Source organism: Microcebus murinus, chromosome 19 (genome assembly GCF_040939455.1).
Source record: "Microcebus murinus isolate Inina chromosome 19, M.murinus_Inina_mat1.0, whole genome shotgun sequence".
Taxonomy (NCBI): Eukaryota; Metazoa; Chordata; class Mammalia; order Primates; family Cheirogaleidae; genus Microcebus; species Microcebus murinus.
Genome location: NC_134122.1, coordinates 18,031,542 through 18,055,654, shown reverse-complemented (window position 1 = coordinate 18,055,654; position 24,113 = coordinate 18,031,542). Strand labels below are relative to the sequence as shown.

The 24,113-nt window shown below is 36.4% G+C and overlaps 1 protein-coding gene across 8 annotated transcripts in view; it reads right to left on the bottom strand.

Annotated features, from left to right (window-relative positions):
- The window catches only part of TNRC6A (trinucleotide repeat containing adaptor 6A), a 105,944-nt gene that overhangs the window by 41,769 nt on the left and 40,062 nt on the right, over positions 1-24,113 (bottom strand). For 6 of the 8 annotated variants that reach the window (XM_012780141.2, XM_075995186.1, XM_075995187.1 and 3 more), the window contains one exon: positions 7,315-7,737. The exons of 1 other annotated variant lie outside the window; for it this stretch is intronic. In XM_012780141.2, coding sequence (XP_012635595.2) covers positions 7,315-7,737 — 423 coding nt within the window. Of the gene's footprint in view, positions 1-6,239; positions 6,336-7,314; positions 7,738-24,113 lie in introns of those variants that run through there. One more of the 8 variants, XM_012780148.2, reaches the window with a different exon arrangement.

Sequence of the window (24,113 nt, the reverse complement as noted above, 5' to 3'; positions counted from 1 at the left end):
TTCGAGACCTGCCTGAGCGAGACCCCGTCTCTACTAAAAAAAAAAAAAAATAGAAACAAATTAATTGACCAACTAAAATATGTATACAAAAAGTTAGCCGGGCAAGGTGGGGCATGCCTGTAGTCCCAGCTACTGGGGAGGCTGAGGCAGTAGGATCACTTGAGCCCAGGAGATTGAGGTTGCTGTGAGCTAGGCTGATGCCACAGCATTCACTCTAGCCTGGGCAACAAAGTGAGACTCTGTCTCAAAAAAAATAAAAAATAAAAAATAAAAAAAAATAAAATGAAAGAAAGAAATTAGCTGGACAACTAAAAATATATAGAAAAAATTAGCCGGGCATGGTGGCATATGCCTGTAGTCCCTCCCAGCTACTCGGGTGGCTGAGGCAGAAGGATTGCTTGAGCCCAGGAGTTGGAGGTTGCTGTGAGCTGGCACTCTAACACGGGCAACAGAGCAAAGACTCTGTCTCAAAAAAAAAAGGCAAAGCAAAAAAGAAAACACCAGAATATGTTCTGCAAATGAGTTCTATCACCTTTAATTTTAATGAAAAATGTTTTCAGATTCTGATCATGACCTTGTTTGGAGTTGGTGGTTTATCTTTCACTCTATCTTCCTATATATTTTAAGAAAATAAGGAGAGGTGCCATCAGTAATTACTAGCTCAACCCCCTTTTTAATCTGGAAGTCACTTAACCAAAACCTAAATTAGACCGTTTCAAAAACTGGGTTACCAAGGGTGAGTTACAAGGCACTTTTGGTCATAAAGAAGGCTGTGCTTTAGAAAGAAAAATTAAAAGGTGTTCAGAGGGGGTGGTGACAGACAATATTATAACTAAAAGAGTGAAAAGAACAGGACTACTCAGGAATCACAACTAAAATGTTTCAGAATCAGAGACTGTTCCAGAGTTGGAGGAAGCCAAATAGCATATTTCCCTTATAGACCAGGAGGCCAAAATCCATTGTTTTAATTGATTTAGAGGATAAATACATAAGATCATTAAATATAAGATTATCACTCAGATTTTCTGGGAAATAGTGAGAAGCAGTAAGACTGAAAATCCCTGCACTAATAGGAAGAAAGGGGGCAGCTGAGTTTTACTGACTGCAAATGCAAAATACAAATTTTTAGACACTGCAATGCTGTAGTCAAACTAAGATTTGGAAGCTTGCAAGTTACTTAGAAAATTAGAAACATCTGAAATCCAAAATATCATTAGCATCCTACTCTCATATGAAATTCCCATAGAAGTGGGGGCAGCTATAGTACCACATCTCAACATGAACATAACAGTGTATTATAGAACATCTATTCAAAACAATCAAAGAGGTTACATGGGGATAGAGCAAAGACTCATGATAATTCAAGTGATTTATAAAGAAATCATCTAATTTATTCAGGAAGACTTTATATCCATGGAAACTCATACATTCTTCTTATAAAATATATAGCATGTAAACAAAACATGTAAATATTTGCTTTTTGCCTTGAAGACTTAATTTTGCCAGAAGGGGGAGAGCTTCAAAAGTAAATCATACTTAGGTTTTACAGTGTTTCCAAAAGTATGAGATGGTACCACTGAGAATATGAGAGAACCTTAGATGTACAATTTCAAATAGCTCTTAAGTATAAAAGTTCAAAATGTCTCTTTCAGTTGTCACACAGTCTTTGATCCAGTGGTTGGCAAACGACTTCTGTAGAGGTTCTGTTACTAAATATTTTAGGCTTTGCAGGCCAGATGGTCTGTGGCAACTACTTAACTATGCCATCATAGCTTGAAAGCAGCCACAGACAATATATAAATGAATGGGCACGGCAGTCTTCCAATAAAGATGGACTAAAATAGGCCCCAAGCCAATTTCCGTTCTAGATTAAAGAAGACAAAAGCAATACCACTGGTTTCTGGTTTGAGAGACAGGGTGAAGCTTGTAGGGAGTCAGCTACAGAAGACATTCTTGGAGATGCTGCTCTAGACCAGAGAGTGAACATCTCAACCAGGGCAAGTGATGGCAACAGTAAGTAAGGGGAGACAGGAAAACACAAAGATGAATTTTGGAGGTAAAACCAGTAGGGCCTGGTAAACCCAGTGGCCTTTGAGACATGAAGGAGAGGAAAGAATAAAGCATAATTTCAAGGTTTCTAGATGAGTGATTGCATGAATGGGGGTATCAATCTTTTAACCAAAAGGACCCAGAAGGAGGAAGAGGTATGGGGGCAAAATGAATGAGTTCAAGTTTGTGTATATTGCATTTGAGGGGTCCAACGACAGCTGAAGACATCCAGAAAACATGCACCTAAAATGTGGGGAGATTTGAAATAAAACCTTGGGAGAAAATAAAATCTGAGAGCTTACAAAGAAAAACTATGCAAAACATAAAAGAGGAGCACAGAGGCATGAGGAAAACAAAGGATATACGGTGGCACAGAGGACAAGGAATGAAAGAGCTTTAAGAGAGAGGAAATAATCAACAAAAAATGTAGACACCTACTAAGATAAAAATGGAAAAGACTTTTTTTTTAAAACCACAATTGGGGGCTGGGAGTGGAAAGGTCTGGATTTGACATTCAGGAAATCAATGACTTTAGTAGTAGAGCTATTTTAGTCCAGTGAGCAGAAGCCAGATTATGGAGGACTGACGTAATGTATTAGAAATTGCAAGTTTAGACTATTCCTTCAAGAACTCTGGAAAAAAGGGAAGGAGAGAAATTCTGTAATAGCCTCAAGATATGGCGGTTTAAAGGAATTTTTTTTTAAGGATAGCAGAGACTTGAATATGTTTATAGACCAAGGGGAAGGTGCAAGTTGAGAGCAAGGAGTAAAAGTTAAAAAATAGCAAAGATGTAAGCTGCATTGGAAAAAAAAAATCAATGCAAGAGTACAGGTGCTTAGACTGTATTTTAATTTTTAAACATCTCTAGAAACTGTAATGTTAACATTTTTGGTTAAAACATCCCAGTTATTGGTCATTCACTATTATACCTCAAATGTCCTTTGAGTTTTTTTGAAAAATAAAAGAAATATTTCTAACACAGGAAAGTCTATAGAGAGTAATATAAAAAATACCTATATGCCCCCACCTTAAGAAATACATTACTAATATAGCAGGAAAAAACTCCTGTGTACCCTCTTCTCTGATATCATCTCCTGCCTTCCCCAGTGGGTATCCCAATACTAATCACTGTTGTTTTGCAAGCTTTACATTTTATATGAATGGGCCGGGTGTAGCACTTTGGGAAGGTCAGGTGGGAGGATCGCTTGAGGTCAAGAGTATGTGACCAGTTTGGGGAACAGTGAGACCTCATCTCTACAAACAATTGAAAAATTAGGTGGGCACTGTGGTAGGTGCCTGTAGTCCCAGCTACTTGGCAGGCTGAAGCGGGAAGATTGCTTGAGCCCAGGAATTGGAGATTGCAGTTAGCTATGACTGCACTACTGCACTCCAGCCTCAGCAACAAAGCAAGATCCTGTCTCTAGGGAGGGAAAAAAGTGTGTGTGCATATGTAAAATATAAATGGTATAATACTGCGAACAAACAAAAAAATACATTTTTGCAGCAACCAGTAGAAATATGAACACAAGCTCTAGAAGATCTTATTAAACTGTAAATATTCTTTTGCTTAGAGGTGATGATGGTATTGTGGTTGTATAGGCCATACAATCCTTATTTTTAGGATAATTACCTGTGGACGTATTAAAAGTAAATTGTCATGATGTTTACAACTTGCTTTTAATTGGTTCAACAATAGTAAACATGTACACATGTGTGCATTTGTTGTATTAATATACATGAGAAAGAGACACAGAGACAGAAAAGGTGTGTGTGAAGACAAGATGGGACAATGTTAATAACTGTTGGATCTGGGTGGAGGGTATTCAAGTGTTCACTATTCTCACCTGTTTAACTTTATTGCATGGATCATATCAGTTGGATAATAAAAAGTAGGATAGAACACTTTTGCTCTTAAGAACAATGTTGCTGCCAGCCCTGATGGGCATACTTGTCTACCTAAATCCTTCATTACATGGCCAATGAACCCCAGAATTTCAAGGCCTGACCCCTTAGGGCTCTAAGCAATCAACTGAAAAAAAGAGATCTTAATTCTCAATTAAAACCATCAATATGGCCAGGTGCGGTGGCTCACGCCTGTAATCCTAGCACTCTGGGAGGCTGAGGTGGGCGGATTGCTCAAGGTCAGGAGTTCGAAACTAGCCTGAGCAAGACCCCATGTCTACTATAAATAGAAAGAAATTAATTGGCTAACTAATATATATAGAAAAAATTAGCCAGGCATGGTGGTGTACTTCTAGCTACTTTGGAGGCTGAGGCAGAAGGATCGCTTGAGCCCAGGAGTTTGAGGTTGCTATGAGCTAGGCTGAAGCCACGGCACTCACTCTAGCCTCGGCAACAAAGTGAGACTCTGTCTCAAAAAAAAAAAAAAAAACCCAAAAAACATCAATAAGTGTTTGAGGCACAGCCACAAACTTGAAGCCCAGGGCTAGCCTGCAGCATTGTCTGACCAGCACAGGGAAATAAATAAATAAATATAAATAAATAAATAAAGAGTATTTAGGAAAGATACAAAATCAATACAGTCACCACCAGTAACATCACTCCTTTTCATCACTTACTTCATATACCACCTGCTAAGCCCTTGAAGGCATTTAGTTTGTGGCTTCTGCTTTAGAAAAACCCAATCTCATCTAGGTAATTTCCCTACTTTCTGAATGAGAAATGTATTATTTTATATGAAGACAGGGAGGCATATTCAGTACCGTTATACCATGAAAGCTGTTAAGTGAATTTCTATGTATCACATTAAATGCCACATCTACTCCATTAACCACCTCTGTTTAAAAAAAAAAAGCCAAATAAAAATAGACAAAAATAAAAACAGTTCACATTATGCTCCCACAATTCTGAACTACACGTAGTCCACGACAAACAATTTTCACATTTCTGGGCCATTGATCATGCTGCTTATATTGTCTAATATACTGTTCTTCACTGACCAGTAGGCTAATTTCTAATCTGTAAGATAAAGATGATACTATCCAATCTGTAAAATAAGTACTGAAAGAGTTAATACAGGATTAGTCACCATATCATTATTGTAACTTTTTAGCAGCTAAACAGACCTAAGTTCTCTAAGAAGCCTTCTGACTTCACTGACTCCCAATGGTCTATATTATGGCTAAAGTTCCTATTACCATTCATAGTAGCACCCACAAAGAAATATGTAAAATATGCTGGTAAGTGGGATTCACAAATGTTTTAAAAAAGACAAAAGTATAAATCTGGTTCTTCTTCGGAATGCTTTGGCTTCATCATCTGCATTCTCTAGTTGTTTAGGGATTTAATTCCAGATCTCAGATTGCTACACCCTCCTAACTTCCATCTTAACCTCCACATTAATGTAGTCCACCCTTGTTAAGTTCTTTGAGAAACAGGCTGGATATTTTTTCCTTCTCAGCCTGTTTTGAAAAGTTCTTCTTATGCCCATGCCTAAAGCCTTCTTCTCATCTGAATACACACTTGCAACATTATGGTTTTTTTGACCCATGGTCATTTTTGGGAAGATTCTTATACTCCTGTTGTTTCCATTTCAAAAATAGCTTTGTTCTCTCATCTCCCAAACTGAAAAAGCATTATTTGACATATTTTCTAAATATACTATTCTACCTCACCATTTGTTTTGTTAATTATCACATTGCTTTGCTTAGCTCACAGTAAGTACTCAAACATTTGTTGTTTAACCTCTCCCAAGGTTTTGAACCACATATTTTATTATGCTGATAACAATACATCTGCTTCCAACCTGACTTCCCAGATGACTGTCAAATGACTAATTACCTATACTTGGCATTAGATGTAATATGTCTAAACCAAACTCTTCTTCAAGAGTACAAGTCTTTCTATAGAAGTCTTCCCCCTCTGTTAAGGGGAAGATAGTTTATTCAGCATCTAAACATTAGGCACTAAAGCTAATTACTTTAACATTCATATAATTAAACCTCCAAGTAACCTTGCAGGGTTGGGTACTATTGTCTACACTTTACAGATTAGAAAAGAGGGTCAGATGAGTTATTTGACCAAACTCACACAGGTAATAAGTGGCTAGGAAAGTAGGAAATAAGTATTAACTCAGGATGATAACTTAAATTTGTATCCTTTCCAAGAACAATGTGCTGCTCTAAGTACCTATGCTAGAAAACTCACATTTGTGTCCTCTTCCTCCTTACCTATCACATCCAGCATGTTGCCAAAGCACAGCATGGTGGTTATGAGCATAGCTTTGGAGTCAGACAGATCTTGATGTGAGTCCAGGATCTGCTACTTATTAGCTGTGAAATACCATAATATATTATAATGTACAGAGTAGTTCTTGCTATATATAAGATAGTATAGAGTAAAAAGTGATTAACTCTATCTGGAACAGTTAGGACAGGCTGTTCAGACACACAGAGCAATTAAGTAACCTACCCAAGGTCATGCATGCTGAGACATGGTGGAGCTGGGACTTAACAATCAGGTCCATTTGGCTCTAGAGATGTTTTTCTTCATCAGTATGCTATACTGCCTCTATAGGTGTTTTCGTGTATGGGAACCTTGATTCCCCTCGACTCTATCACCTAATTCTCTATCTGGCTTGTGGTAAAGCTTTAACATGGCTGGATAAATGGATGGACAGACCAACCAATTATCAAAACCTATCAGAACATGCTGAAACAAACTGGACCTTGAGAAAACTTGTAATCACATACTATTTTCTGCTTTACAATCATTATTGAGCCAAGAAAAGCCATTCTGAGGCAAGTAATTGAATGCATTTGCTGTTTCAACATAATTTTCATGAGTGTCAGTCTTTTTATGGCATGCGGTAACTGAATGATCTTGGGCAAGTTATTTAATGTCTTGGTGCCTCAGTTTCCTCTACTGAAAAGTGGAGATAAGAACTACATCTCACAGGGTTGTTGAAATATTAAATGCAATAATATGTGTAACTGCTTGGCACATAACTTGGGGGGAAGTACCCAATTTTAGCTACAGTCTTATAGTCAATTTAAGCTATAACCTCCTTATTAATATGAGTAAAACCTAAAGGGAGAGTAAGTGGCTAAAATATCATTTTTAAAGTAGCATGGGCAGGTAACTTATAGGAAATATTTTAAAAATCCCCATTCATAACTCTCTGTACAGAATTATAAGAAAGCCCAGATACTGATGGATACAAATACATCACCAAAAAGCTATGAATTTATAAACTTGCTATACTGCTAATGATGACAAAGTTTGAATCTGTAAGAACTCTCTCACCTGACTGGTTTTTGCTGTTCTGCACCTCTCCGTTATTTTGTGGCTGTTGATTTGTTAAAGCACTGCTTTCTGACTGGCTGTTTAACACTTTAACAGCAGATCCCAGGTTTGCTGCTATGACAGGAAAATGCTGACCCCTCTTTAGAAGCTGTTTGTGTTCCTGGTGGCGAAATCGTGGAGGTACTTCACGAGGATACCGAGGCAAAGCCTGTGGCTGCTGTTGCTGCTGCTGCTGCTGTTGCTGCTGCTGCTGCTGCTGCTGCTGTTGCTGCTGCTGCTGTTGCTGTTGCTGCTGCTGTTGCTGCTGCTGATTGTTGGCTGTAGCTCGCTTGGCATTATTATTAGTGCTGGTTGCTGTGGAAGTGCCGTTATTAGAGTTGGCAGGCTGAGGCTGGCTTACACTGGGCTTTATCTGTTCTGGCACTAATCCCAACAAAAGAAAAGGGGTGGAAAAGATTAGCCAGTAAAGTATACCTCCATAGTAAGCCATCTAAATTCAAAGGCACTAAGAAAAATAATCCTAAAGAAACAGAAGCTTTAAGTGTGCAGGGATATCCTCATACATGGACTCAGGCTTTCTTAGAATTACTGCCAAGAGTCAAATTTTACTTCTGTTAACTACCTACCCAATAACGGCATAAAGACCCTTGGCCAGGGTGACAACTTATGCTTGCTATCTCTCTTGCCATATTATACTCTAATCAGAGAACAAGCACTCATTACATAACCATGAAACATACATTGACTAAAAAAACAAATGAGGCAAATCAATTTTTGGTAGTCCTATAAGAATCCTCAATTCTCTGGTAACTCTTCTTATTATGCCTCTTTTTAATATGTTTGGTCCATATTTTTTAAACTCTGGAAGACAACACAAGAACACAAGGGTAGAAAATATCCTGCTGGTTTCCTTACAAAAAAGCAAAGTTAACAATGGTTTTCACTGTTAAAATGTCAAGTCTGAATCAGAGAAGACAAACTCAGAATAAAGAAATAAATATAAAGATAAAAGAATTAAATCTATGAGATTAATCAAAATTAGAGAATTTGGATACTCTATCTTAAGCAAATACGAAAAATAAATAAGAAACTGTAAATAGTGAATTTCTGGACTCCTAAAAGAAACAAAATAAATAAACTGATGGAAAAGCTTTAAACCAGTGAAAATATACTCAATCTCTAAAACTACAAAGAGATGGCATGGAATATGCATGAGCTTTTCATGCCAGACAGACCCAGGTTCAATCCCAGTTCTCCCTTTACTTTACTAAGAGCTTTGTGTCTTTGGGCAAGTTGTATAAACCTGACTGACCTGCTATCTCCTCAGTAAAACAGGGATAATATCTATACTTCACAGGGCTATCCTAAGGTTAAATGTGCTAATGTTTATAAAGCACAGAACCTAAGGCTATTATTTAATAATTGGCACAATACCTGATAATACTTTTGTAGCAGTTTAATGTACCTGTGAAATTTTGATACATCTTTACAGATACCACTACCAGATAAGGGAAGGGAAACACCTTCATGTTACTGGTGAGGACACTCACAGAAAACTCCATTCAATGGTTAAGAGCTCCAGTCCTGGATTTAATTAAAACAGCCCCATAACTCACTACCTGGGTTATCTCTATATCTTTCTACTCTATAATTGTGCCTCCCAGATAATTTAATGCTCTTTAAAGTAGGGACAGTCTTGGTCAAGTGCCCAACATACTGTAACCATCCAGTAAACAGAAGCTATTGTGGCCTAAATAAGATAAATATTTATGAAATGCCTACAATGTATATGATGCTCTGATAAAAGCTGTGGTCACCTGTGTTGCTTACAACAGTTGCCCAACTTCCTCTTCCACACTCTCAGCTCCAGAGCCTCCCTTCGGTTAACAATCTAGCCTCCCTATTGTCTTTCTTCTCTGAACATCTGGTGGAGTTAGTCTATATCAGTCACACTAATACTTTTATTTTTTTACCCTTATTTTTTTCAATATGATTTCATTTTTTCCAAAGTAATACAAGCAAATTATAGTACAGGAGAAATTACTGCAAAAAATTACAAACATTCCTATCTGTTGCTTGGAATCCTTTTCCTTCTTCTTGACACTAACAAGCCTCTTATAGATAATCTGGATAAAGTGCTTTCTGAGCCTAATTATATATGAAAATTTTGCCTCCCAAACAATTTAATGCTTCTAATATGTAGCAATAATGTACATTCCTTTGTGTGCCTTAAACAGTAACAAATATTAGCTATTAAAAACATTTTGTGAAGACAATATGGCATTAGCATATTCTAAAGTACTTCCAAAACCAAAGGAAGATAAAGTACAGTAGACCCACCGTATCTGTGGGTTCCTCATCCAAAAATTCAACCATCCACAGATCAAAAATACTTAAAAAATAACAATACAACAATTAAAAAATATAACTATTTATATAGCATTTATACTGTATTAGATATAAATAATCTAGAGATGATTTAAAGTATACAGGAAGATGTGCATAGGTTATGTGTAAATACTACACTATTTTATACAAGGGACTTGAACATCCACAGATTTTAGTATCCATGGGGAGTCCTGGAACTAATTCCCTGAAGATATAGAGGTACAACTGTATATGTAACTATGAAATTATAGGGAACATAAAAACTCTAACTTGGATTTTACATGCTTTGTACTGGACTCAGTATGGTATTTGTTTGCCACTTTATTATTTAAAAAACTAAGCATTCTAAAAAAATAACACTGTGACAATTTTATACTCAAGGAAGGTGTTATTTATGTGAGAAAGCATAGGAAAATGCTCTTTATACATTTAAAAGATAGCCTACATGCAAACACTGTGAATGACCTACATGAAGACATGTATAAGAACCCTAACACTAAATCAGAAGTGACCAGAAGTTTAGAAGCTATACCTATATTTGTCACCCAGTAATCCCCACCCCTACTTCAAAAACTCAGATAACTGATGCACTACTTCTCATCAGTAAAATACTACGTGGAAAACAAGGCTGAGATAGGTATGCTTTTCTGGGGCCAGAAAACTTACTAAAACCAGTAAAGACATTAAGAAAATGTAAGAACTAGGCCGGGCGCTGTGGCTCACGCCTGTAATCCTAGCTCTTGGGAGGCCGAGGCGGGCGGATTGCTCAAGGTCAGGAGTTCAAAACCAGCCTGAGCAAGAGCGAGACCCCGTCTCTACTATAAACAGAAAGAAATTAATTGGCCAACTGATATATATATATAAAAAATTAGCCGGGCATAGTGGCACATGCCTGTAGTCCCAGCTACTCGGGAGGCTGAGGCAGAAGGATCACTCGAGCCCAGGAGTTTGAGGTTGCTGTGAGCTAGGCTGACGCCACGGCACTCACTCTAGCCTGGACAACAAAGTGAGACTCTGTCTCAAAAAAAAAAAAAAAAAAAAAAAAAAAAAAAAAAGAAAATGTAAGAACTGATTACAAAGTTAAACTAAATAATGTCGAATTTCAGATATAAAATGGGATATACCTAGTCTGAGCAAGAGCAAAACCCTATCTCTACAAAAAATAGAAGAAAATTAGCCAAGTGTTGTGGCACACGCCTGCAATCCCAGCTCCTGAAGAGGCTGCGGCAGGAGCATCACGTAAGCCCAGGTGTATGAAGTTGCAGTGGGCTACGATGACACCACTGCACTCTACACAGGGCAACAGAGTAAGACTCTGTCTCAAAAAAAAGGCACGGTGGAGTGGGGTGGTATATATATTAGTGATGTATGACTAAAGGAGAAGCTAACAGTAGGTGTAGGTGGGGGGTCAGGGGTTGCTAGGTAATATATAAATATTGAATAATTTGGGCTATCATATATGTGTAGTTAAAAATTTAAGTTACATATGTCAGTTGGGACCCAAACCATTAAAAGGGAGAAAAAAATTAGAAAATTAGAAAAGCTGATCCATTTAACAGACACAGAAAATGGAATTTTTAAAAAATCCAAAATTCTGCTTAACACAAAATAAGATGTTAAATATAAGTCCCAAAATATTTGTATTATAATAAATGTGAATGGGTTAAATTCACTTGTTAAAATATAAAGCCTCTTAAATTGGGTAAAGAGAAACAAAATTAAGAAATATACTTTGCAAAAAGCGCTCATGAAAACAAGGCAGGAAAGTTGAAAGAAAAAGTATAAAAACATACCACCAACAAATGCTAAGAAAATTTAAATGAAAACAATATTACTATCAGACAAAGGAAAATTCAAAGAGAAAAAAATCCATTAAGAGAAATTTCATATTTATAAGAAACAACTAAAAAGATATAAGCAGTTAAAATTTTTATATTCCAAACCTCACAGTATCAAAACATGTAAAATACAAGGACAGAAAAAGAGAAAAAACTAAGAACAAGCAAAACTATGTACCTTGAAAACATCTTTTTGACAAGTGCCCATGAAACAGTTGTAAGAAGTTAACATGCACACACACACACACACACACACACACACACATACACACACACACACACCATACAGCACTAAGAAAACATCAATAAATTGAAAAGACTATAAATATGGAGGGCATATTTCCTGGTTAAAATATATCACTAGAAATTATAAAACTAGCAAAAACTACCTTAAATAAATTTCAAGTTGAAGAGGAAATAAATACCAAACTACAGGGTTGTCAAGAAAATAGTGAAAGGGCTGCATTTAATAATTTTAAGGCCTAGCACTCTGGGAGGCCGAGGCCGGCGGATCGCACAAGGTCAGGAGTTCAAGACCAGCTTGAGCAAGAGCGAGACCCCGTCTCTACTAAAAATAGAAAGAAATTAATTGCACAACTAAAAATATATATAGAAAAAATTAGCCGGGCATGGTGGTGCATGCCTGTAGTCCCAGCTACTTGGGAGGCTGAGGTAGAAGGATTGTTTGAGCCCAAGAGTTTGAAGTTGCTGTGAGCTAGGCTGACTCCACAGCACTCCCTCTAGCCTGGGCAACAAAGTGAGACTCTGTCTCAAAAAAAAAAATAATAATAATTTTAAGGTATAGTTAAACTAGTGCTCAAAGAAAAATTCATAGTCTTTCTTTTGTTCCTCCCACCCTCCATAGTCTTATTTCCAACAAACAAGAAAGGACATAAGGTATCCAACTCAAGAAGGCCTAAAAAAAAAAAAAAAAAAAAAAAAAAAAAAAAAAAACTAAAGTAAATAGAAAAAAGGAATTAGTACAAACAAAAGTAGAAATCAATGACTTTAAAAAACAACCAACAGGCCGGGCGCTGTGGCTCACGCCTGTAATCCTAGCTCTTGGGAGGCCGAGGCGGGCGGATTGCTCAAGGTCAGGAGTTCAAAACCAGCCTGAGCAAGAGTGAGACCCCGTCTCTACTATAAATAGAAAGAAATTAATTGGCCAACTGATATATATATAAAAAATTAGCCGGGCATGGTGGCACATGCCTGTAGTCCCAGCTACTCGGGAGGCTGAGGCAGAAGGATCACTCAAGCCCAGGAGTTTGAGGTTGCTGTGAGCTAGGCTGACGCCACGGCACTCACTCTAGCCTGGACAACAAAGTGAGACTCTGTCTCAAAAAAAAAAAACAACCAACAAATCCAACACATAGTTCTATGAAAAAAGACTACTAGTTAGCATATTTTTTAAAAGATGAAAATAAAAAATAAGAAATGATTTTCTAAAATTAAGATACTTCTTTATATCAACTCTATAAATAACAGTTTGAAAGGCTGGAAGAGGGAACAACTTAACACTGGCCATAGAAGAGGCAAGAAATCTGAATAGATTATTTAGCATAGAAGAAATGGAGAAATTTATGAAATTACCCATCAGGGCTACATAGTTTCATTGATCAATACTACCATACTTTATCTTTTTACTATTAAGAAACATATATCTCTAAGTTTGATGACATTTAAATTGTTGCAAAGCAGAGTTCAAGATGGAACACAAACATAACACTATTACCAGTAAGTCAGTCAAAATTTTAGTAATCCAAACAATGAGAACAAAAAGATATAAATTGTACTGGGAATAAAAAAGGAAGGCATAACTTCAAACACAGATTCTGGAAAGACAAAAAATACTATGTACCATGTATACCAATAAAATCTAAACCCCAGCTAAACTGAAAACAATATTACGTAACAGAGGTTGGCAAACTCTTTTTGTAAAGGATAAGAGAGAGATATATTAGACTTTACAGACCATTCGGTCTCTGCCACAACTACTCAGTCTGCCACAGTAGTACAAAAGCAGTCATAAATAACAGGTAAATGAATGAATGGATGTGACTATGTTACAATAAAATTTCATATATAAAACCAGGCCAAGGCCGGGCACGGTGGCTCACGCCTGTAATCCTAGCACTCTGGGAGGCCAAGGCGGGTGGATCGTTCGAGGTCAGGAGTTCGAAACCAGCCTGAGCAAGAGTGAGACCCCGTCTCTACTATAAATAGAAAGAAATTAATTGGCCAACTAATATATATAGAAAAAATTAGCCGGGCATGGTGGCGCATGCCTGTAATCCCAGCTACTCGGGAGGCTCAGGCAGTAGGATTGCTTGAGCCCAGAAGATTGAGGTTGCTGTGAGCGAGGCTGACGCCACGGCACTCACTCTAGCCTAGGCAACAAAGCGAGACTATGTCTCAAAAAAAAAAAACAAAAAACCAGGCCAGATCTGGCTTGCAGGCTGTAGTTTTTCCAGCCTCTACTCTATAAAATATAATTTACCAAAATAGGCTCACAGAAGTAGAAGATCCTATAGTATAATAACAGAAAACCTTGAAAAGGTCTTCCAAGGTTTATTTCTACAAAAAGCCCCAGGCAAAAAAATTAAATTTAAAAAAATATAGGGCATTATGTCAGGTCCCTACTACTAGGGAGGCTTAGATGAGAGGATCATAAACCTGGGAGTTCAAGGTCAGACTGGGCAACCTAGCAAGACCCTTAATTGGACTTAATATGGACTAAAAAAATATATAAAAACTAAAAAGCACCAGATCCAGATGACTTTAGGAGAGGAGAAATGGAGTAGGGAGAAAGCCTCAAGAAACATGTAATATTAATCTTACATAAACTGTTCCAGAACAAAGAAGGGCAGGTTCAAAAGACTGGCTGGATTCAAGTCTCAGTTCTGCAACTTACTAGCTGTATGACCATGGGCAAGGTACTTAACCACACTGTGCCTTGATTGCCTCATCTCTAAAATAGGAATACGTATTAATACTGACACCACATAGGGGTGTTGTGAAGCTTAACATGATAATGATTGCAAAGAACTAAGAGAACAGTACCTAGCACATGGTCAATAATAAATGTCAGTGATTACTATTATCATCTGGGTAAGAAAAGGAGGAATAAAGGATGACCCCCAGGTTTCTGGCCTGAAATCTGGCAAGATAGTAGTACTATTTACCAAGATATGAAATAGAAGACTAAATCAATTTTAGGAAGTATGCGAGAGAGAATGAGTTTATTTTTATTTTTATTTATTTATTTTTATTGAGACAGAGTCTCACTTTGTTGCCCAGGCTAGAGTGAGTGATGTGGTATCAGCCTAGCTCACAGCAACCTCAGTCTCCTGGGCTCAAGTGATCCTACTGCCTCAGCCTCCCGAGTAGCTGGGACTACCGGCGTGTGCCACCATGCCCGGCTTATTTTTCATATATATATATTTTTTAGTTGGTCAATTAATTTCTTTCTATTTTTAGTATAGACAGGGTCTGGCTCAGGCTGGTTTCGAACTCCTGACCTCGAGCAATCCGCCTGCCTTGGCCTCCCAGAGTGCTAGGATTACAGGCATGAGCCACTGCGCCCAGCCGAGTTTTGTTTTAGATATCCTTAGGTTTGTTGTTAGTAAAGGACAGCAATTTCCAACATTATCGGCTCAAGACTCCTTTAAACTCTTAAAAATAGAGAACTCCAAATGGTTTTGTTCATATAGGTTATATGTATGTGTAGTTACCATATTATAAGTTTAAGCAGAAAATTTTTAAAGATTAATTCATGTAAAAAATAAACCCATTGCATATCAACATAAATACGTAGATGTCAGGATAGAAGAAACTAAAAAACAAACAAACAAACGAAAAAAGTGTAAATATACTTTTTAAAAAACAACTGTATTTTCCAGAACAAAATCAATGAGAAGCATGGCATTGTTTTACATTTTCCCAAATCTCTTTTAATATGTGGCTTAACAGAAAGCAGATGGATTCTCACATGTGCTTCTGCTCCAATTTGTTATGATATTTCACATTATGTTGCCTCTGGAAAACTCCAGTATATCCTTGTGAGAGAACAAGAGTGAAAAGACAAATAAAGTCTTTCTGTTATGAAAATAGTTCTGACCGTATGGATCTCATGAAAGAGTTTCAGTTATAAAGGTTATCCTCAGATCAACTTTGAGAACCTCTGTTATGGAATATTCATGCATAGAATGCAATTGAATATATGGTTCTAGAGTTCAAAAAAGTTTGCAATAAAATTATGGACTTAAGATTCAATATACAGGTGGAAAAAGAAGTTTAATATTAGAGTTGTAGAATGAGAAGAAATGAAAAGAGCTAAAGAATGTGTTTAAGCAGCAGACAGAAGAGAAGTAAAAGCAAGAACAAGTCCTAACTGCCAGAGCAGTAGGAGAGAAAGTATTCATTTCCATGAATGGCTTAACTATCTAGTAACTCCAGCAGGAATATCTACCCCAGTTTCTCCCTATCTCTCTCCATGTAGTCAGTCAGCAGGCCCAACAGATTACCTCCTTGATAAAATTCAAATGCATCCTTGTGTTTCCAATGCCATAATGTGATTTAGGCCCTCATCAATTTATTTTTACAAAAACCTCCTACTAGGTCTCCTGGACTCTAGTCTTGATGCCTGATCCACCTACTTTCACAACTCCCCAAACCTATCGTCTACCTGCCCCAAGTTATCTGTATCTTAAAATCACTATCAGAATTAATCTAAACTCCTTGGCATGGCCCCTCTCTATCATTTTCCCAGGTGTATATCCTGCTACATCCATATTCATTTCATTCTCTTTTATAAATACACCAAACACTTATAATTCCCCAAAGGGTATCATGCTCTTTCATTTGCTCAAAATGCCTAAATACCTTTCTTGCAAATCTTTCTGTTCATCTTGTCTAGGAAACAACTAATCAAACCCCTGTCCCAGATTGAGTTGATCTCAAAAGCATTTTATGACAACCAATTTTCCCTCCTCCATTCTGGTAAAACTCTTCAAATCACTTGCATTGCAGCCAAGGTGCTCTTTAAGTGCTGGGTTCTTATTTCTCCCTCACTTTATCACTAGCATCCCCTATAACAAACACAGCAAATGCTCAAAAACTGTTGCTTGAATGAAGAATTCAAGAATTGTCAGCATATACAAAATGACTGAATCTAAAGAACAATATAGAACAATACTGAGGATTAAACACTGTGGAATATCAACATTCAAGTGGTGGAATAATCAAGAACCAGTAAAGAAGAGAGAGAGAGACTGATCAAGAGAAAGAGTATGGACGATAATAGTAACTGGTTAGTATACCGCTTAATAAATCTGTAGTTTTCAATAAACCTCTGCTCTAAAAAAAATTTAAAGCCAGTATGTACACAGCAAGACAAGTTCAATCAGTGTGATCATTAATGTGAAAGGATTCTCTAATTAGCCCTAACATTACATAGTCTATAATACTGAGAAAAATATTTCAAAAAAACAGAATTTCACTTAGCTAGTTTAAAAGATATATATCCAGCAAACAGCTCTATTTTTAGATTTTTTTTGCCATACTGTGACCCAACCCATCTATTTAACAGTTTAAAGGAGATGGGAAAAATTTGAATTAGCTAAGAAATAAAACAAGTTAAACTTTTAAGAATGGAAAAATTACTTATTCAAAGAATTCAAACCAACATTTTCCTAAATTGTGCTCCAAATCAGGACATCCCATTTTTTGAACCGATGAAATGGCCCAATAATACAATTAAATTATTAACATTTGCTAAGTTTTACTACTATATGAGCTTTCTAACATTTCTCATGTAAAAATAACATTCTGTAAACCTAAAAGTTTAAAAAAAATAAAACCTATAAATTGAAAAAACTATAGCAATTGTTTTATGTTTAAGTGAAAAACCAAGGATATTAGACTATTTAACATCTAAAGTTCTAAATATACCAAGTTTTAAATTTGTGAAAACACCATTTTAATATTTACTTCTTTAAATCCTTAAAATAACATTTGATGCCATTTTAGTATGCGTATTTCAGAAAATATTTAATAAATGAACTTTACTTTGACTATAAGTTTAATAGAAACAATTTAAATATGAATCAGCTATCTTTGATTACTACCAACTCCCAAAACACCAATTTCCATGTCTTAATATCTCAAGCACTTAAGATTATTCCTATCCTTCCAAAGTCTACAATTTGGCTTTGTATAATAGTTTTCATATTGGCTACACTGTAAATCTTCTAAAATACTGGCAGAATAGGCATGGCATACAAAATGCCATTTTAACACATCACTTTAACAGAATGAAGTGTTAAGGTGACCTCCAGAAAATAAAAGCACCACATATAAATTTGCATTTGAATTAAAAGGTTTGAAAAAGCCAAAACTACCAGCTAAAAATATTACTTATTAACATCTGTAGAATATAGAGTGCTTTTAACACTGCTTTTGTAGAACTTTACAATTTACCTAGAATTACTATTTCTAATCTCAATATTCGTAATTATATAGGAAACACAAAACCATAAGGTTAGGCTCTTTGCTAACAAGATGGTATGTACCAATGAAAGATCCTGGAAAATGTTATTCTTACACAAGAGCAACAATATAGGATATTCCTAAGTATCTTTTATTTTTATTAAGAAAAAATTTCCTACCTTCTCAAACAGATAAAATTAGGCAGTATTAGCAAGACAAAAGCCTACTAAAGCATTACTAACAAATCCCAAAGTAAGGCTTTTAAAAATTACAAGACAAAATTTTTCATTTCAAATAACTAGGTTAAATTCTGAATGTTTGATGCTTAAAAAATCCTTAAAGTAAAATTGTCCAAATGATATTTTTACAAGTATGATCTATAAACATTCTTTAAAATCTTCACTTTAATTATTTTATGCTATTAAGGGCCACAAAATAAGATCCTTGTAGATGAAAGAAAAGTTAGCATATAACCTAGCACATTAAAATTCAACTGTTTATCAGGAAACATCACATATATTATCTCTTTCTTCTCTACTGTTAATGTTTATAATAGGTAAACATATTCTCTTTAATCTTAAACTCTCAAATCAATTATTCTAGCTGCTCCACTAAAATAATACGGTAGCTTTCAACAACAGTGACATTAAAAAATATGCCTAATAATCAGCGGAAGAACTGGTTTGGGTGAAATTGATTCTTCCAGTTTCCTGATGAAGAGTGGCAACATTCTCACACTGGGGCACAGATTTTTCCAAAGGCACAAACCTGGTAAGAACTTCAAAGTAGATTACAAATTTCTCTACACCAAGAAATTCCAAAGAAAGGTATTTCCAACTTCTGTTGCTTTCTCACTCCGCAGCTTTCAGTAGAAAATGAAGGAAAAACATAGCATCATTTTACTGCTATCAAAAGTACTATTTGCCAACTTCTTCCAACTTGTATTTGAGGCCCAATAACTTGAATTCCACTTACTTGTATTTTAAGTAGGGGCAGTAGGGGAAAGAAGCCAGCTAGCTGAACAATGCAAAGAGCAGTTCTATTCAATTAAAATGAGTTTACAAATCAAATTTATTTAAAACATGGCCAAACATTATACTTCTATAAAAATCCTCTTCTCACTCATTAATAAGCATACTGGATGATTTATAATATACTTCCCTGTATAATATACATTCCCTGTCCCATACTAACTTCAGTCAGTTCTAGAATGCTAAACGGCACAGAAGAGAAGTCTGGCTTTTAAGCTAATAAGCATAAGATGCAGCAATATAATTTTTATTGTGGATAAATGGCTGAAGCTTTAAGTGTCAGCAGTCGATCTGGAAAATACTAAATGCTCGCCAATCCATTAACTTCTGTTAATTTTTAGCAAGCAGTTTGAATTAAATGGCCATTTGAAAACTTAATAAAATAGGCCAGGCGCAGTGGCTCACGCCTGTAATCCTAGCACTGTGGGAGGCCGAGGCAGGCAGACTGCTCAAGGGTCAGGAGTTCCAAACCAGCCTGAGCAAGAGCAAGACCCGGTCTCTACTATAAATAGAAAAATTAATTGGCCAACTAATATATATAGAAAAAATTAGCCGGGCACGGTGGCGCATGGCTATAGTCCCAGCTACTTGGGAGGCTGAAGCAGGAGGATTGCTTGAGCCCAGGAGTTTGAGATTGCTGTGAGCTAGGCTGACGCCACGGCACTCACTCTAGCCTGGGCAACAAAGTGAGACTCTGTCTCAAAAAACAAACAAAAAAAACTTATTAAGATTTAAGACCCCATCTCTACTAAAAAAGGAAGAAATTAATTGGCCAACTAAAAACGTATATAGAAAAATTAGCCGGGCATAGTGGCGCATGCCTGTAGTCCCAGATACTGGAGAGGCTGAGGTAGGAGGATTGCTTGGGCCCAGAAGTCTAAGGTTGCTGTGAGGTAGGCTGATGCCATGGCACTCTAGCCAGGGTAACAGAATGAGACTCTGTCTCAAAAAAATAAAAAATAAAAAAATTAAGATTTAAAAACTAGAATGAAATATAACAAAGTATATTTATATTTTATATAAGCACAAGCAAGTCTTAGTGTTTGGGTTGAAAAGTCCATAAGAAAAAATAGCAAACAGCAAGATACCAAAAACATCAGTTCAAAATTAGATTATCAAATGTAAAATAAATATTAAAATTGAATTCACTTAGCTTTGATTCACTTCACAAATTCTAGAGAAATGAAAAGTACACATTTTCCTGGGTCTTGGGGAGGCACCTAGCTCTGCTCCCTCAAGGGACTCTATCTTCTACCCAAATATCTTCCACCTTAAATTATCAACACAAAGACAAACACACCTGATTTGTCTTGATACAATTCTCCAGGTTCCTAGATCACTGATTTCTCTGAGTTTCTTCACTAATGAAATTCAGGATAAAATCATCCTATTACCAAATTCTGCTCTTCAGTAATATATCTGAGCAATTTCTATCTGTTCTAAATTACAGGATCTTCTTTCAGAGATGGAGAACACCCACAATATTCACAATATGGTAATTTCAAAATCTTTGGTTAATCTATCCATTCATTGAGTCTTGTCCAAATATATAAGATGCAAAACGTAGGATGATCTATTTTTCATGTACAGGCATATCCTTTGAAAGAAAAAAGGTCAGATTACCCATTAGTCTCTCTGCCATAACATACAATTCCAGAACAGTGATCCTTATATTTCCTTTAGACCTGGTTAGGAGTAACAGATTCTTCAGCCTCACAGACTTACTAAACAGAATCTGAATTTCTTTCTTTATTATTGTTATTTTTTTATTTTTTATTTTTGGAGACAGCATCTCACTCTGTTCCCTGGGCTAGAGTGCAGTGGCACAGCTCACTGTAACCTCACACTCCTGGTCTCAGGTGAGCCTCTTGCTTCAGTCTCCTGAGTAGCTGGGACTACAGGCATGTGCCACCAGCACCCAGTTAAATTTTATCTCTCTCTCTCTCTCTTTTTTTTTTTTTTTTTTGGTGGAGACAGAATCTCATTCTTGCTTAGGTAGGTCTCCAACTCCTGAACTCAAGCAATACTCCTGCCTTGGCCTCCCAGAATGCTAGGATTACAGGCGTGAGCCGCCGCACCCAGCCAGAATCTGAATTTCTTAAAACAAGTATCACTTGGTGGAGGGTGTCATCATGTCTGAGTAAGTTTGGAAACCTGTTCTGGAAAATACTGTAGCAACATCTAGAGAGCTTTGGCTTCCATCTGTGACTCAAACAACAACAACATAATACCTAAAAATTCAATGAGAAGTTAGTAGCAGGAACAACAAAAAACTCCCAACACACTGAAATTAAAAAAAAATTCTAGAGGGTCCCCAAATGTATACAATAAAGAAACTGTCATTAAATCACTGAAGGTATAAATTAGTTAAGAAATACAGGATGGTTAGTTGATTTTCAATTAGAAAAGAAGTCCCAAATATACAGTATAAAACTAAAGTTCAGCTAAATTAAACAGTTAATACTATAACATGCTAATGTTTTAAACAGCTTTTAGAAAACATAGGCAAAATTTTTCTAAATCTAGATAAATGGTAGGTTTGCTTAGCATTAAAAAATGAGTCAAGAAATCAAAGAGTAAAAAAATTGATGAGTTTGATCAAATAAAATTATGCTGTACATCGGTGTATATTTTCTTTTTTCAAATGTGTGTGTATTCCTTAATTCCAGTGAGAATGGCCTTTATCAAAAAATCCCCAAACAACTAATGCTGAGGTGGATGCGGAGAGAGCGGAACACTCCTACACTGCTGGTGGGACTGCAAACTAGTTCAACCTCTGTGGAAAGCAATATGGAGATACCTCAAAGCGATACAAGTAGATCTACCATTTGATCCAGCAATTCCACTACTGGGCATCTACCCAAAAGATCAAAAGTCACTTTATGAAAAAGACACCTGCACTTGAATGTTTATAGTAGCACAATTCACTATCGCAAAGCTGTGGAAACAACCCAAGTGCCCATCAATTCATGAGTGGATTAATAAAATGTGATATATGTACACCATGGAGTACTACTCAGCTTTAAGAAACAATGGTGATATAGCACCTCTTGTATATTCCTGGATACAGCTGGAACCCATTCTACTAAGTGAAGTATCTCCATAATGGAAAATCCAGCACCACATGTACTCACCAGCAAATTGGTATTAACAGATCAGCACCTAAGTGGACATATAGGAGTAATGTTTATAGGGTGTCAGGAGGGTGAGAGGGGGGAGGAGGGGATGGTATATACAACCACAACGAGTAAGATGTGCAACATCTGGAAGATGGACATGCTTGAAGCTCTTACTCGAAGGGGGAGGGAGCATGGGCAATATATGTAACCTTAACACATGTACCCCCATAATATGCTAAAATAAAAAAAAAAAGAAATGAAAAAAAATAAAACAAATGTGTGTGTATTCCAAATTAAAAGGCAAACTGGAAAATATTTGTCTTTTAGAACAAATTACAGGGGTATCCATTCTTTCCCCTCCCATCCTCCCCACCTCCACTTTACCTAATCTAAGGAAAAGAAATATGGTTTTAGTTTAGGGATACTCAGCCTAACATAGAAAAGCACTCAACACAGTCACTACAGTTTAGGACTTAAGTGCAAGCTAATAATGCAAATTATTTAATTTTGCTTTCCTCCTTCTGAACATGTATTTTATCTTCTGTGCATGTGTCCCCTACAGGGCCTGGTATGGGGCAAACATTTAGATATTCCTGCCTGGTTTCTCATCTTCAGAATGACTTTATACATATGATATAGCCCATAATGCTAAAAATATTTGCCTCAAATACATCTCATAAAATGTTAATAAGTATATTAACTCAAAAAAAAAAAAAAAAAACAGGCTGGCATGCGCTGTCTCATGCCTGTAATCCTAGCACTCTGGGAGGCCTAGGCGGAAGGATTGCTCAAAGTCAGGAGTTCAAGACTAGCCAGAGCAACAGTAAGATCCCCGTCTCTACTAAAAAAAATAGAAAGAAATTAATTGGCCAACTAAAAATATATAGAAAAAATTAGCTGGGCATGGTGGTGTAATTCTAGCTACTTGGGAGGCTGAGGCAGCAGGATCACTTGAGCCCAGGAGTTTGAGGTTGCTGTGAGCTAGGCTGACACCTCGGCACTCTAGCCCAGACAAAAGAGTGAGACTCTGTCTAAAACAAAAAAACCACACAAAACACAAAAAAAATTTAAAAAGGAAAGAAAAAAGTCCAAGTGATTAAGGATAGTATTACATTTTACCAATAAACAAATAAATATAAGTCAAAGGAAAAAAATACCAATTTTGGCCAGCCAAATTTATAAAGATGATATATCATATTCTCATGTTATAAGATATATTCCTTGCACTATGGCAAAGACACTGCACTGTGATTCGCCCTTGCTGGGTTGGAATCTAATAGGAGGAAAAAGCAAATCACATCTGGGTGGGGAGGAACCCTGAAACTGGTGGCATGTTGTTTCAAGGGGCTGAAGGGTTGCTAGGATATTGCAAAACACAGTGGTGGAAATTAAAATTTACCAAGTATCAGCTGGATGCCAGGAAAAATATCTGTTATCTCTTTGTCCTCATCATGATTGTATAAATTTGAAATGTTATTCCCATAGGCAACTATGGTTCAGAAGAAGGCTGCCCATGCTGAAACATCTAGTAAATGACAGAGTTGAAATTTAAAATCAAATCTGACCCCTAAATGTTCCTTCTAGTATACATGAAGTTTTATCTTAATTATATGAGCAAAACCAAACTCTAAAAATAAAGGAATGGTTAATTATAGATTAATCACCTCAAAAATTATTTTATAGCCATTAAAACAAAGGCTTTTCTCATATATACTTCTTGTCTCCTTTGTCCTGCTCAGTCTTATCACAGACATCTGAAGATACAAAATCTTTCACTTATACCAATTTTAATAGTTTATTAGTATTTATAAGCAAACAGACCTACATTTGTTAGAAATTATTCTTGCCTAAAGCAAAAAGGGGTCTTTAGCACTCTTCATAACCTCCCTGAGTACGTAAATCTAGGCTTACATGTATAAATTTATGTAAATCAT